This window comes from Astatotilapia calliptera, chromosome 18 (genome assembly GCF_900246225.1).
Source record: "Astatotilapia calliptera chromosome 18, fAstCal1.2, whole genome shotgun sequence".
Lineage (NCBI taxonomy): Eukaryota > Metazoa > Chordata > Actinopteri > Cichliformes > Cichlidae > Astatotilapia > Astatotilapia calliptera.
The window spans coordinates 830,465-846,702 of record NC_039319.1 but is presented as its reverse complement, the minus strand read 5'-3'; the positions used below and the strand labels follow the sequence as shown (position 1 = coordinate 846,702).

Below are 16,238 nucleotides of genomic sequence, written 5' to 3'. Positions count from 1 at the left end.
GAGCTGGTCACACCATGTTGATGTGATCACAAAAGCAGCAAGACAGCAGCTCTTCTCTCTGCGGCGCCTGAGAAGATTCAGCATGAACCCCAGAATACTTACAAACTTCTACAGAAGCACCATTGAAAGTATTCTGACTGTTTGCACCACCACCTGGTACGGCAGCTGTAACACTCCTGACCCCAAAGCTCTGCAGAGGGTGGTGAGATCAGCACAGTGCATCACCAGCAATGCAGGATCTGTACAAACGGCGCTGCATGAGGAAGACGCAGCGGATCCTCTCTGATCCCAGCCACAGACTTTTCACACTCCTGCCGTCCGACAGGCGGTTCAGGAGCATCCAGACCCGCACTAGCAGACACAGTTTCTACCCACAAGCCATCAGGCTTTTGAACCGCTGACATTCTGGACACAACATTACACATTTAAATGCTCATTGCAACGATTTCGGTGCAAACTCTAAATACCAAAAATTGTCTTAAATTCTCTAAATATTTAATATTTTAGTATTTTGTTATTCTTCTTCTAATCATTATTATTGTAATTGTTATTTTCTCCTTTGCACACTTCTATATGTTCATGTAAAGCTGACGAGCATGAGCCAAAGAATTTCCTTATAGGTAAATGTGGCTACACTGTTTATCTGCATATGACAATAAAACTCTAAACGTCAAACATCACATTTGAACGTTCCTGCAGTTGGTTTGTGGTTGATGTGGATTTGCTGCTCATGTGAATCCTCCCACAGTGTTTCATTAGCAGCTGTAACCACAGTGACTCTGATAAAACAGGAATTAGCAGAATCCATCTGATATGAAGCTGTGCTTTGAATACCACTTCCCTCCTCTTTGAAGAGTAGTCAGATATCTGTGTTCAGGTTTTTGTACAGCCTCTTCTACACTTTGTATCACTGTGTTTCTAGAGCACAGTAGTAGAGAGCTGTGTCTGCCAGGGTTAGGGCTGCTATGGTCAGATTAGTTGTTGTAGAAGATGTTTCTGAGTCATATCGTCTATTAGGGATATATTGAGCTGTCCATCCTTTTCCTTGTTTCCAGAAAAGGATGGACAGGAGCCTGAAGGTCAGAATGATGTTTGTACCAGTGAAGCACGGCAACACTATCACTTGTCTCATAGCTACATGTGAGTTTGACAGATTCTCCTTCTGTTTTAGTGACTTCAGGTTGTTGAGGAGTGATTGAGTCTCCAGCTGTTAGTCCTGGAAAAAGAAAGAAGAAAAGTAGTGAAATGCAGTCTGTATATCTGCTTAATGCAGCAGCTTCAACTAAACTTTAATCCCTGTTCTTAAACTCACCTATAATGTGAGATAGAAGCAAAAAGAGGTGCAGCAACATGTCTTTGGAGTTATGAGCTGTGAGTGGTCTGATGTTCACAGCTGGAGTCAGACAGGTTTCTGCAGTCAGGAGGAGGAGGAGCTTTTGCTCTCATGTGATGTGATGCTGCTCTTTAAAGTTTTCCTGCTTCAACTTTGTTCACACAGAGCATCTGGTTCTTCTCTCTGTGGTGTCTGAGCCAAAGAACATCCACTAAACACTCACGTCTGGGCTCCACTTTGAAAATAAAACGTTACATTTATGTAAATCTGTAAAAAATAAACATTTACAGTTTGTGTAATAATAAGTGTAACACTGAGAAAACTGAGTCAGATTTGAAAGACCTGAAAACTAACGCAGTGACACAGATGAAGGAGATTTTGCTCCTTTTATCTGATACAGCAGCCGAAAAAGAAGCTGCTGCAGTTTCTGCTCTTTTGTCTTTGATATTTTTGTATGAGTATGATGGATTTGTTCAGTTGTGTATTAAAAATTAAATGAAAGTCAGCACTGAAAGCTAAACAGTCAAAATAACTTCCTTTGTTTTTATTCCACATCCTGCATGGAGCTTCAGTCATTCATGGATCTGTTTTCTCTTCTCACTGCAGCCTTGCTGCTCACAATCATTTATTCATTTACTGCAACAAACTGAGATGTTAAAGGAACTAAAGGCAACACTCGTGTACTGCCGGAACCTCACCGCGTGACACAGGCGGAAGTAAACAAACAAAGGCGTCATTACCGTCCCACGTGTGTGAGCCGAGTGTGTGAGCTGCGGCAGCAACGATGCCTTCAGTTCAGTATCTGAGAGAGTTCATCAACGAGCGACTAACTGCTGCTGCTGAACAAATATTCTTGGAGTTTGAAAAAACGATCGTCCAGTACGAGGAAGAGATCGACCGTCAGCGCAGACTGCTGGATATCACCTGGAAACCCCAAATCAAGCTGCACAGGACAGGTGAGTGTCCCTCTGAGGGAGCATCCTGATCACAGCTCTGCGGGACGTTTGTTGGATTGTGTGTCCACAGGTGTTTGTACTTTGCGTCGTAATAAAATGACGGTAAAAGGCTCCGCCCACTTCCCATCCATGTCTTGCCATGCAACGACTCTGTGAATGGACTGGAGAAGTGTAGTGGTAGAGTCCTCCGTCAGGAATGAGATATGTGTGTCGACTTTTTATTCTCCCTTAAAATTATTATGCCATAACGCTGCCCAGAGCAGCTCTGCTAACAGGTTATGGGCCCAAAGCAGCAGGAAAGAGATCCTGTAACTGCCAAAGGAAGGGCAGCGTTTCCTGGAAAGCCGCAGGTTACCGGCAGGTGTTAAAAGTTTGGCACGATTGAGTGAGTAAGCGTTTTTGTGCATCATGAGCAGACGCACGGCAGAGTCGGGCAGTCGATATTCCCGTTTGCAGTTTGATGGAGATGAAAGGAAATATGAGATATGGGAAACGAAGTTCCTTGGTCATCTCAGACTACAAGGTTTGAAAGATGTCATCTTAAAGGCTGAGGGTGATGAAGAAGCCGATGGTGAAGATGATGACAAAAAGTTTATCGTTAGTTATGAGAGATGCAGTTGATGACGGACGGAAAGCCCTAAATATTTTGAGAGGTCATTATGCAGGAGTGGGCAAGCCAAGGATCATAAGTCTGTACACCGAACTTACTTCTCTCACAAATGAAAAGAATGAAAGTGTGACGGACTATATTATCCGAGCAGAAGCAATTATCACAGCGTTAAAAAATGCGGGTGAGTCATTAACTGATGGACTTCTGATCGCAATGATAATGAAAGGTCTACCAGAGACGTTTAAACCCCTGATTGTGCACGTTACACAGAGCGAAGCAAAAATCACATTTTCAGAGTTTAAAGTAAAACTCAGAAGTTATGAAGAAACCGAGAGAATGCGTGCGGCTGTAACTGATGACAACGTAATGAGGACAAAAGTGCAATTAGACCAGGATTCTACTTCATGGCGAGCAGATGACCGAAGATCAAAGAATAATGAGATTGTGTGTTTTAAATGTGGACTAAAGGGACACACTGCAAGAACGTGCCGATCCAGAGTATGGTGCAGTTTTTGCCGGAGTAGTACACACAAAGATGCGACCTGTAGAAGGAAGCTAAGACGGGATGAAGCGAGAGGGGTTGTGGAGAAGGACTACGCGTTCAGGACGGGCTCCGAACCCCAGAGGGTCCCGGACGGCGGCCAAGAGATGCTGAATAACCAGCTACTGGTGGATACGGGAGCGACGTCACATATCTTTACGAAGATCGAGAGTTTTAAGACTTTTGATGACACATTTCGACCCGAGGCTCATTGTGTAGAGTTGGCTGACGGAAGGCGGAGCAGAGGAGCTGCAAAGCGGCGAGGAGATGCTGAGATAAGTATGATTGACAGTAAAGGACGCAGTCACAAGGTAACATTGAAACAAGCACTCTACATTCCATCGTTTCCACAGGACATTTTGTCAGTAAAAGCAGCTACTAGTAACGGAGCCACTGTGGTTTTCAAACACGGGGACAGTTTTCTTAAACATGTTGATGGAACAAAATTCCCTATATGTGAACACGAGAGACTGTTCTTTATAAACACTGTGCAAGAGTTTGAAGAGAAATGTAATGGATGTTTTGATATGCAAACGTGGCATGAAATTCTAGGACACTGTAATTATGAGGATGTTCAAAATCTGCAAAATGTCGTTGATGGAATGGAAATTAAGGGTAAAATCAACAAAAATATGCAATGTGAAGCCTGTATACAAGGGAAGTTTATTCAAACTAGGAACCGAGAACCGGATGAAAAGGCCAGGGCAGCATTAGAGTTGGTACATACGGATTTAGCTGGTCCGATTACGCCAAACTCTAAAGAAGGGTTTAAGTATGTTTTGTCGTTTGTTGATGATTATTCAGGTGCAACATTTGTATATAATCTGAAACACAAAAGTGATACAACTCAAGCAACTGAAAGATTTATTGCAGAGGTGGCGTCATATGGGAAAATCAAGTGCATTCGTTCTGATAATGGAACTGAATTTACAAGCAGACAGTTCAGAGATTTATTAAGTAGACACGGCATTAGGCAGGAAACTTCGGCGCCATATTCGCCTCATCAAAACGGAACAGCAGAGAGGAACTGGCGTACACTTTTTGACATGGCGAGATGCATGTTAGTTGAGAGCGAATTGCCAAAGTCTTTATGGCCATATGCAGTACAAACCGCGGGAGTGATTCGGAACCGATGTTTTAACAAACGCACAGGTCAGACAGCGTATAAGATGTTAACTGGAAAAAGACCTGATCTTTCTAGAATGAAAAAATTCGGATCATTGTGCTATGCTTATAAACAAAATAGGGGAAAGCTGGATCCAAGATGCGACAAAGGTGTTTTCTTGGGATATGACAAAAATAGTCCAGCATATTTGATCTATTTCCCAAAAACCGGGAAAGTTGAAAAGCACAGATTGATAAAAATACTAAATCCCGCGACAATGGATCAACAAACACAGAGTGATCAGATGTATGAAGATGAGGTTTATGAATCCAGAAAAGATGGTGAACCCAAACAGACGAAGGATGAGGATATTCCAGATGGTAGTGAAAGCAGTCAAACTGAGTCCGAGGTTAAAACTGATGATAAAGTAGATGCTGGAGCTACACGTTATCCATCCAGAATCAGAAAGAGACCTGATTATTTGAGTGATTATATCACGGATGTGAAAGAGTGTGAAAATGAACAGATGACGAAACCAGTTTCAAAGTCTAAGTTAGACAAATTCTCTGTATTTGTGTTTGGAATATAAGATGTTTTTTCGGAGGATTGTTTTTCCCCAACCTGTGTACAAGTGGGGCTGTTGGATTGTGTGTCCACAGGTGTTTGTACTTTGCGTCGTAATAAAATGACGGTAAAAGGCTCCGCCCACTCTCTATCCATGTCTTACCATGCAACGACTCTGTGAATGGACTGGAGAAGTGTAGTGGTAGAGTCCTCCGTCAGGAATGAGATATGTGTGTCGACTTTTTATTCTCCCTTAAAATTATTATGCCATAACGCTGCCCAGAGCAGCTCTGCTAACAACGTTTCTGATTGTGAGGACTTTTTGGAGACTTAAGTAAGAAAAATGTACTTATGTACCACTTGGTTATGTCCTCATGTGCGACGCGATCGCGAAAACGGCAAACAATTAACGCCACGCCGATGTTGTTCACGGGACAGACTCTTGTCGCCGTTATCGTTTTATTTCTCCGGTTTCAGCATTTTTGCTCCACAACTACAGCGAGCAGTTTACTTTGTGCACTAACATGGACTCGAGTCAACCAGCGCCACCTCTGGCCACGTGCCACAGCCTACAGCCAGATCAGCCTGTGACACACATCTGCACCACGTTTGAATTCGTGTCATGCACATTTGTACCTTTCAATTGTGTCTGTTTGTGCGTCATGCAAAGAAACCTTTGAAGAATGAAATGATATCATATATTCCTTATTGGCCTACATTTGTACAAAATTCCAAATTATATACACAAAGTCATAGAAATCACCACTCCAATTGGTCATCATGATTTTGATATTCTCTTTTTCCATAACAATGAAATACGCCTTGGACAAATATGACACATCAATATTTCATTAGTGTTGTCACATCACATCCTGTAAGCATCGTCTGCCTGTGTCCTTTCCTCCGGAAATTAATATTTCCAGCCAATATAGGCAATCCATCAACATGGCTGGAGTTATATACAGTCTGTACAAGTGTGTAAGGAGACGGCAGTTACTGTGAATTTACAGGACTTTCTCTGTTCATGGGCTAACTTGTGGAGTAGGGTCTGTATTCTCTCTGTATTCATTTGTGGCCTTTTTCCTTGTAGCTGATTTTTAATGAGAGTTGATTTATCTGTTAACTGTGAGGATCCAGCCAACATTTCTGCATTTCTCTCGTATTTTCAACAGCTGATGTCAGTCATCATCAGCACTGACAAGAGGTGTAAACTTTCTGTGTTTTTCTGACTGACATTCCTACTTTTAAGCCTTGTTTTAACAGTATGCACTGCTTGAAAAAGTAAAGGAATGCTTTTTAACCAGAGTATAGCATCAGGTCAGTCAAACTACTGGCATATTGATCTGGTCAGTTAAGTAGCAGAGTGGGTTAGGGACGGGAATCCAAGGACCTGGACTGCTGGGCACTGGCTGTCCTCAAGAACTGGTTCCTGGTAATCCAATTCAAGTAATTCAATTGTTAGTCTGTCTGGTTATTGATCCCACTGTTCTTGCACTACAATCAGGTGATTTTAGTTTGCGTGTGAGAGGAGTGAAATAGCGGCGCACTCTGCAACATGATTATGGACATTACATTTATTTTTATTGCACAAAAGGATGAGAACATGATGGTAAAGTAGAAACTGGATCCAGGACAAAACGGCTGCTAACACAACTATGACTCTGCAAGCACCTGTGCAGTCAGCATGCTAATGCTAAGCTAGCCAAGAGCCCAGAGTGACGCTGCAGCTGAGAGCTGACCCCATTAACATTAAAGTTTTGTAATGACTAGTACAATGAGTTACTTTCTTCTAGGAGTAAATACTGCAGTACTGTACTAATTCAAATTAATTTTAAGTGCTCCATGTAATATGTGTAGCAACGTTTTGTTTTGTTTTGGGGTTTTTGTCATTTACCACCCCAGCACTGATCACAACAAAGGAGAAATACCTCTTACATGCACAAATTAATTTGTATGAAGTAATGTCTTTGATGTGCTGCTTAATGATAGCGGTGACTCTCAAAGCAGAGGCAATAAGGATCGAAGACAGAATTGATACAAAATTGGAACATTAAGCGTTATCAATAATCAGTTGGAATCACTAAATTCTTCTTAATTTCCATTCATATCTGGGATGTTATGTTTCATTCCATCTGGTACTACGAGGTTACAACTCTGTCCAGGAGCTCAGTGATGGGCAGATCGAGATCTAGGGGGGGATTCCCCTGGACGCATCTGTCATTTCATGCCCTACAACAGGGGTGTCCAACTCCAGTCCTCGAGGGCTACTATCCTGCAGCTTTTAGATGCATCCCTACCCCAGCACAGCTTAATCAAATGGTTGGAATACCTCTTCAGCATGCCATCAAGTTTGGCAAAGGCCTGGTAACAAGTCATTCATTAGATTCAGTTGTGTTGGAACAAGGCTGCATCTAAAAGCTGCAGGACAGTAGCTCTCAAGGACTGGAGTTGGACACCCCTGCCCTACAAGCAAATAGGGCCAATTGAACTACTGAGTACCATTTTGAGTGGTTACAGTAAAATTTTTAGGGAGTCCTTGAATTCAGCCACACGGCATCCTTTCATTCCCAACTAGGGCTGCACGATTTTGCATAAAATGAGAATCACGATTTTTTTTTGGCTTAGAATTGAGATCACGATTCTCTCACGATTTTCTTTTCCAGTATAAATATTTATTGTACTTATTAACTGCACATCAACTTCGTAACAGTTGAGACTGAACATAAAAACAATAAATAAACATAAAAACAACAAATGTCTCACGTTTTGTTGTTGCCGTAAAATGTTGTACTGCTTGTAATTCCGTCTCTACCGTTGCTCGACGCTGCGTGTACAGAGCAGGTAGTGCAACAATAGAAAAATAGTTGCGGGACGGCACTGTGCAGCGTTTGTCTAGGGTGTTGATCATTTTCCTAAATCCCTCGTTTTGCACAGTGTTGATGGGAGCCATATCTTTGGTCAGGTGATAAGTGATAGCCTCCGTGATTTCTTTGTGCCTGCAGGAGTTCGACGGGTATAGGGAAGCGCTGTATAAGGTTCCTGTTATTGATGTTTGGGTGGTTGACCGGGACGGATTTTCTCCTGTCACTTTCTCGTCATCCCTGACGTGCTCTCCGTTGTGTTTTCCTGCTAATTTTAGCATCACACAGCACAGCTTCTGTATCACGTGGTATAAGGCTCCGCCCTTGTCATTTGTTGAGCAGGAAGAGTGAGCGCTTGTTTTCATGCAGATTATGTCCCGGATCAAAATGCGGTACAATCGTCGTCTTTTTATTTTTTATTTTTTTAAATCGTTGTCATTTGGAAATGAGATCGCACATAAGTATGAATCGAGATCGCGATTTTCCAACGATTAATCGTGCAGTTCTATTCCGAACACATACCCAGTCCATGGCACTATAGATATCAAGCTTAATTTAATTTTCCATTTTGATCTGATACATGTTCAAAGTCTTCCTTTATTTTTTGTGCAGTATATTTGCTCAGTATGATTTTTTTTCTATTTTCACATCACCTTTCTTTTAATTGTCTCCTTTTTCCCCTCCAGATGTCCCACAGCAGCATTTCTGTAAGGAGGAGGAAGTTATCGCTGATCAGCAGCATTTCTGTAGGGAGGAGGAAGTTATCGCTGATCAGCAGCATTTCTGTAGGGAGGAGGAAGTTATCGCTGATCAGCAGCTCTGGAACCAGGAGAGGAGCTCCAATCTGGACCAAGAGGAACCAGAAGCTCCACAGATTAAAGAGGAACAGGAGCAACTCTGTAGCAGTCAGGAAGGAGAGCAGCTGGTACTAAAGGAGGAGAATCATACCTTTATGGTGACTGCTGCTGAGAAAAGAGACCACAGTGAACCAGAACCAACAAGAGACCAACTCAACTGTGTCAGCTCTGCTGTAGCAGTGAGACAATATCAGGGAGGAAGGAAGAAAGATTCACAATCACGAAGAAATAAAAAAAAAGGTCACAATAATGTAGAACACCAACCTACGCCAGACAGTCAGTGCAAGTCTGACAAAAGTAAAAAGTCTTTAAAATGTGATGTTTGTGGAAAAGCCTACAAATATAATTATGAAATGGAAAGACATTATAGAATCCATACAGGGGAGAAGCCGTTTTCCTGTAAAACATGTGGGAAAATGTTTGCACGTAGTGGTTCTGTAGTGCAGCACATGAGAATCCACACAGGTGAGAAACCATATTCTTGCAAAGTGTGTGGGAAAAGTTTTAGACAGACAAATGGTTTAACTGTCCACATGATCACGCACACAGGTGAGAAGCGGTATCACTGTGAAATATGTGGGAAAATGTTTGCACGTAGTAATGGCTTATTGAGGCACAAAAAAGTTCACACAAGTGAGAAACCTTATTATTGTAAAACATGTGGGAAAACATTTCCACTTAGAAACTTGTTTTTGATACACACAAAACGTCACACAGGTGAGAAACCATATCATTGTAAAACATGTGGGAAAATGTTCAAGCGTAACAGTCATTTAAAAGAGCACATAAGAATACACACAGGTGAGAAACCATATCATTGTAAAACCTGTGGGAATTCATTTAGATATCGTGCTCACTTGTTGCGTCACATGAAAATACACATATAGAGGTGTACTCTTTTAACAAAATTAACAGTTTAGTAAGCTGTGTTGAGTGCAAAGTTAAACATAAGTCAGCATGGGAACTAATGGTAAGCACAGCATGGTAGTGAGGAGGTCATGGTTAGAGTTTCATTTTAAAAGCAGGTGGAAGTGGCACATTTTTACAAATTATTCCATTTACAAAATGTTTTAAGAGCATTATCAATTCTTTACCCAAGCAACAGTGATGGGGATAACACCATTGCTTTTTTCAGTAATTAGTAATCTAACTAATTACTATTTCTATCGTTATAATGCTGTTGCTGTTACTGTTACTATGAAGAAAATGCGGTGCAGGCACGTTACAGTTTCTCAACACACAGTTGGTTGAAGCTGTGTTCATCTTGCTGGGAGCTAGTGGGGCGAAACAGTCCCACAAGTCCCACTGGTTGGCTGAGGAAGGATAAAGTAGTCATGGTAAACCAATTACATGACCAATTTAAGATAACGTGGTGGCACAAATAATTTGTGTGGCATCTTATTTGATGCAGAGTGTTCTGTAAATAGTTTAAAATGGTTATTAACAAAGTCTTTGCTGCATTTTTTTGGTAAATAGTTGCATATAACTTTTTTATTTGCAAAACTCCTGCATAGGTTTTTAAAATGTACAATGTCTATTTGCATTTCATGTTATGAAAATGATTTGTTAAATGTTTGTTGTTGTTACAGTAAAAAAAAAAAAAAGATTTCATGGGGGTGGGGGTTGTTTGTTTTGGTTATTTACATATTTTTTTAATCAATTGTATTATTGAAAACATAACTGTAAATTCAGATGTGAGTTTGTGCTGAAAAGAATGATACCAAACAAGGCATGATAAATAGTTCTTGAAAGGTGAAATGTAGAGGTCAAATCAACCCTGGACCTCAGAGGGTTAAACTTTTTTTTCTAAAGTAACACCATAGTTACTTTTCTTTGTATTTAGTTACTTTTATAATATTGTAACTTAGTTAATAACTTACTTTTTTCAAGAAGTAACTATAGCTAATTACTTTTTCAAAGTAACTTGCCCAACAGTACTGAGGAATACATTTTCTATGTAGAAGTCTTTAAACTGTTTCCTAACTGAATGAAGTGCAAACATTTGGTTTCTGCTCTTATATCTCTTTTGCATTGCTGTCATTGCAGCTACTACATCACAAAACAGAACACACACCGAGAAGACCTGCTTCATCAATGAAATTAATTTCTTTTTGATTTTTTTTTCATTTCAGGTTGTTTGTTTGTGCTCTGGTTCTGGACAGTAACCTTTGATGTTTAAAGGTGTCTTGTAAAAATTTCAAACGTGCATCCAGCAGCATGGAAAGGCCAGTGAGTGATAAAATAAATGGAAATACAATATTTATTTTAGATTTGTGTTTCCGCAGAGTACAGCTTTACCCTGTGTTCTAGTTTGTTGAGTGGAATCCTGTGAGATCAGTTGAACCTCCAGCTGTCAGACTACACTGTGATAAATTTGAGATTTTTAAAAAATGTGCTAACCACTGCACCATCATGCTGCTTTTCCAATTCTTTTAATAAGAATAACTTGAAAGCTCATTTAGATATAATTTTTTAATGTTGCTGTTTATATCATTCATTTGTCTCATTTTCTTTTGGTCATTTAATTCATTGACACTCGTTTTCTGTTACTTTTAGCTTTTTTGTAGAGTTTTAGACTCAAGACGTGGTGGGACGCTCATATATAGAGGTAGTTAGCATTTTCATTGATGATTTCTGTTCCTCTGCAAGCGTTAAATTAAACATTTCACCTGTTAAAATCTCCTGTACTTACTGTGTTTGAGAAAAAAGTTTCTTGTCAGTCTATCCTCAGTGAAGAGACAATAACTCACATCCTTATTTATTGGGTTGGGTTTTCTCTGGCTTCCTCCATGCAGTTAGTGGGGTTAGATTCATTGTATTCTTGCAGAATGTGGGCAGCAGCTTTTGCAGAAACATCTGTGGTCATGTGACACAGTTCTGTCTTTCTGTTTCATCCTTACCTCTGCTGCTGTATGAACAAACATTTTGAAGAAGCAGGAAGTAGATTCATCACAAAATAATAGAAGTATGACGTTAGCTAGCTGTTATTGTATTTCAGTGAGTAGCTTGTGTCACATGACTGATTATCTTGAATAATTTCTGTTATTTTACACAATAAACATTATTCACTCAAATTGTCACTACAACAAACCCAACTGGGCAGAGGTTTAACAGTGTGTGGCTCCCTCTAGTGGATGTTGTGGAGTATTCTGTTGTCTTTGCTCCAAAGGTTTTTGTACAGAGTTTTGCTGTTTCCTGTCACTGTGGGCTGCAGAGCACAGTAGTACACAGCAGAGTCAGACAGCTGAAGCTTCTGGATCTTCAGAGGAACTGATCTGATGCTGGAATCCAGTGTGGATGAAAATCTCTCCTTGAACTCGTCTGCTGTGTTTCCTTGATCCCCACTAACACGACTCAGGATGAATTTGGGGCTGTTGTTTCCATCCTGTTTGTACCAGAAGAGAGAAGTACCTGTTAAACTGCTGCTGTTATAGAGACAGTCAAGTGTCACTGTGCCTCCTGCAGCAGCAGTCTCTTCTCCTCTTGCTTGCAGCACGTTGTCTTTTTGTGCTCTGCATTCTGTAAAACACCAACAAACAGTATCAGTGTGCTGTTAAAGAATCACGTCAATGTTGATATCAAAGAAACAGAGTTGTGTTCATACCGAGGCACATAGCAGCCAGCAGCACTGAGATGAACAGAGGCGTCATATCTGCAGTGTAGAGTAACTGTGAGCTACAGCAAGTATAAAGAAGCTGTGATCTCTCTGTTTAGTCTTCATCAACACTAAGTTGGTGGATTAGAAGGAGGAGCCTGATCACAGTGACAGGACTCATTCACAGCCCTGTGTTATTCCCCCTGCTGACAGCTTCACACTCAGCACGTCTTTCTGCTGCTCTGCTTTCCTTGGCAGCAGGAAGTCTACAAAGTGAAAAGTCAATGATCCTTAAACACATCAGTGTGTGAAGGGCGAGTGTGGCTTGTAGTGTTCGGCACTTTGAGAGTCTCAAAGACAAATTTTTTTAATAGAAACACAATTAAAACTCTGCTGAAGCTGAAAGTCAAGATCAGATAGGAAGTGAATATTAGACTCAGGATCAACTCCAAATGTAGAGCTGTACGTGTCCAAGCCAAAAAGAAGACATCACCCTCCCTGCCTACATATTCAGTGTGACAATGGAGATAGGGAGTTGATGTGTTTCTGACACATGGGATATTTGGGAATAAATCTGAAAGAATAAGTCCTGAATGTAAATACACAGCTCAGAGTCCACACAGGTAACAATGATCACTGGGGCTGGGTATCGTCACTGATTTCTAGAATCGATTCAATTCACGATTCGGTTAGATTTGAATCTGGGAAATTTTGCCTCAGACAGTCAGAAATATTATTATTCAGATCAGTACATTTATATATTTTTGTATCTATAAAAAAGGAAGCTGACACTTGCAAGACTTTATCAAAGGTGTGAGCATCACAGCAGAGGCCTTTGTGTCAAAGTAGCTGAAGATAAAACACAGACACATTTTGCATAATTTTTAAAAGTTTACATTTGTTCAGTAGCCTACTGAACAGCAGAAATTTGGTTTATTTTTCAGAAGTAAGTCAAAGAAAAAAAAACAGCGACCGACAGCGCTGTAAACAACGGTAGACTTCTGCGTAACAAGCAAGCAAATAATGCAGAAAACATTTTTAGACAGGAAACTGTTCTTGAAGTACAGAGACAGAGAGAGAGCTGTGCATGAAGTGTGATTTTATCCTGGTGGAAGCAAAACAGCAAAAGTCAGAGGGAGTCCATGACAATGTTTATGTGAAGTTTGGATCTTCTTTTGCTGCTGGTTCAGTCAATATTGTTTGGAGAGAGATAAAACTAACAGCTTTAGAATCAGCGCAAAAACGACGTAAACACAAAGCGCGGACCCGCCGAAACATCAGAATCAGCGAGCTGTCGGCTTTCAGCCCCGACCGTGTCCGTGCCGTCGGGTGAGAAACGCGACATCTCAGTGATTCTGATCCGTCGGCGGGTCCGCGCTTTGTGTTTACATCTTTGTGCAGAAGCCGTGTTCCTGCTCTCATTTACTGTTTTAGCTGTTTGGTGGTTGTTGAAATTTTGTGAGGTTTAACCTGAGATTCTGGCATTTTGGGCAAAATAAATTTATATTAAAAAATCGATTCAGGATTTTAATGAATCGATATCACGTTATCCAAGCCAGAATCGATATTAATCGATAAATCGATTATCAAAGCCCACCCCTAATGATCACCTCTTCTGTGAAGACAGCAGAATGTATACTGGGGGAAAATCGTAACAATCGTAAGCCACATTTCTGGTGACACCAACAAACTGAATAAAGTGATGAGGAAGGCTTAATGCAAACTGGATATACAGGAAGCTGTGGTGGAGAGAAGGTCACTGCACAAGCTGTTATCTATCAGCCTCTTACAGTAAGAGCTCCTTGTCTAACAGGCTGCTCCAGCTCCACTGACACAAGCACAGATACAGATAATCTCTCACACTTCATGAAATAATTCTTTATGACACAGAATCAGCTGTTTGTCTCAGCCGGAACCAGTGTTGGTCAAGTTACTTGAAAAAAGTAATCCGTAACTAATTACTGATTACTTCCCCAAAAAAGTAATCCTGTTACTTTACTCATTACTTATTTTCAAAAGTAATTAATTACTTAGTTACTTAGTTACTTTTTTAAAACACGATTTACAACCTGAATAGGTGATAAAGCGATAGATCTTTCAGCCCAATTCTACTTTTTCTACATAATCCATCATACAAAATGTAATCAAATGGAAAAGTCTCTTTTTAAAACTTGTTTATTAGTTTTAATCTTTTAACTTTATGCATCAAGCAAAAATTTAATTATATGCAACATTCTCTGACTGGAAGAAATTAGTTTAACAGTTAAACCTATTTTCTGCACATTCCAGCACATAAAATAAAATATTGTGTGTTTACACTCAGTCTTTCAAATAGATGCAAGTAAAACACAGCAGAAAATAAATAAAGTCAAAGACTCAGCGGTCCTGTTGCTCTATTTTCACCTGTAAAGCAGGAGTGGGGTAGGCGGAGGTTTACCCTGGTGCAGGTGTGCCGCGGTCAGTGGAAGAATCTGTGAGTTTCTCTGTGAGTTTCCCATTACGTCGTAGCTACTCGGTGCTTGTTGGAAGTTTAGGGGTTTTTTCGCTGTAAAAAGAAGTTTTCTTCCCACGCACAGCGGACACTAATGTTTTTGTCACTTTTTATGGAATCAAACTCAAAGTAAGGTCAGAACTTCCACGCTTTAAACGCTGCACGCTCATACTCTCTCTGCACTCGATATATGATCCATTGTTGATCTGCACACAGCTGTTGTCACGAACGTCGCACTCGCTTACGTCACTGTCGTGAGACATTCTCGCAAAGAAATCACGGTTTTAGTAACGCAGTAACGCAGCATTCCCACGGGAAAGTAACAGTAATCTAATTACCTTTTTTGCAATAGTAATCCCTTACTTTACTCGTTACTTGAAAAAAGTAATCAGATTACAGTAACGCGTTACTGCCCATCTCTGGCCGGCACCGTAACAACACTTTACACTCAGTTATTACCATACACTTTCAGGACATCTGACATGTGCTGTGTGTCATAATTAGCTATGTGGTGATATCTTATGGACACAAATGCAACATGGTGGTGGCAGGACTCCAACAAGTACTTAGTCTGGATTTGTCAGGACAACTTATAAAGCCAAAAAATGCAAAGAGAAAGTCAGGTATTACAAAATAAGCAAACACAAGACAGAAAAAAACAAAAGCTGCCAAAAAAGGGAAAACAGCACAACGAGAACAAATAAAAGATAAACACAGAGACTGATGGAAAAGAATGGGAACAGTATATAGAATTAACTAAATAAATCATAAAAGACACTACTAAGCATTTTAAGATAGAAAAACTCAAAAAAGAAGAAGAAGAAAGAACCCAAACCACCATAGTCACATTTTACATGTATTGAATTTTAATCAGGTTTTCATTTTCACTTTTAACATGTTTTACATACTTGACTTCTTTGCTAATTGTGTTATTATTATTACTGTTCTCATGCTGTCCTACCATGGAAGCACAGCATGAGTAGAGGTCTCTTTTTTTCCTCTTGTACTTTCCCATTGTAGTGTATATTTCAGTGTTTTTCTGTAACGCTACCGATCTCCAACCTGTATCCCCATGTGATGTCTGTGTTGTGTGTGTGTAAGGTCGGGGGGGGGGGGGGGGGGGTCCCATTTCACTGCAGAGAAACCTGCATGTGGCGAATAAAGCTTGGATTGATTGATATTATTATTATTTCTAATTATTTATGAAATATCTATTGGGGAGCGAGTGAGTGAACAATGAAACGGCAGTAAACACCCAATCAGAACAAACACACAGGTGAGAAACTATATACATGACATCACTGAAAAATCAGACTCACACAGAG

General features: G+C 40.4%; 1 protein-coding gene and 1 gene segment (V, D, J or C); one reads left to right on the top strand and one right to left on the bottom strand.

The window, feature by feature from the left end:
* Positions 1 to 2,039: 2,039 nt before the first annotated feature.
* LOC113010376 (zinc finger protein 501-like) lies at positions 2,040 to 10,212 on the top strand. Its single transcript, XM_026149405.1, has 3 exons — positions 2,040 to 2,289; positions 8,657 to 8,691; positions 8,767 to 10,212. Exons 1-3 carry the CDS (start codon positions 2,118 to 2,120, stop codon positions 9,712 to 9,714), a joined length of 1,155 nt encoding a protein of 384 aa, XP_026005190.1. The 5' UTR covers positions 2,040 to 2,117; the 3' UTR covers positions 9,715 to 10,212.
* Positions 10,213 to 12,020: 1,808 nt separating this feature from the next.
* On the bottom strand, positions 12,021 to 12,630 carry LOC113010350 (T cell receptor alpha variable 18-like; the record flags this gene model as incomplete). The annotated part of the segment is given in 2 exon segments: positions 12,021 to 12,346; positions 12,432 to 12,630. Coding segments are annotated over 2 exon segments (372 nt in total), but the record flags the coding sequence as incomplete, so codon positions are not given.
* Positions 12,631 to 16,238: the final 3,608 nt, after the last annotated feature.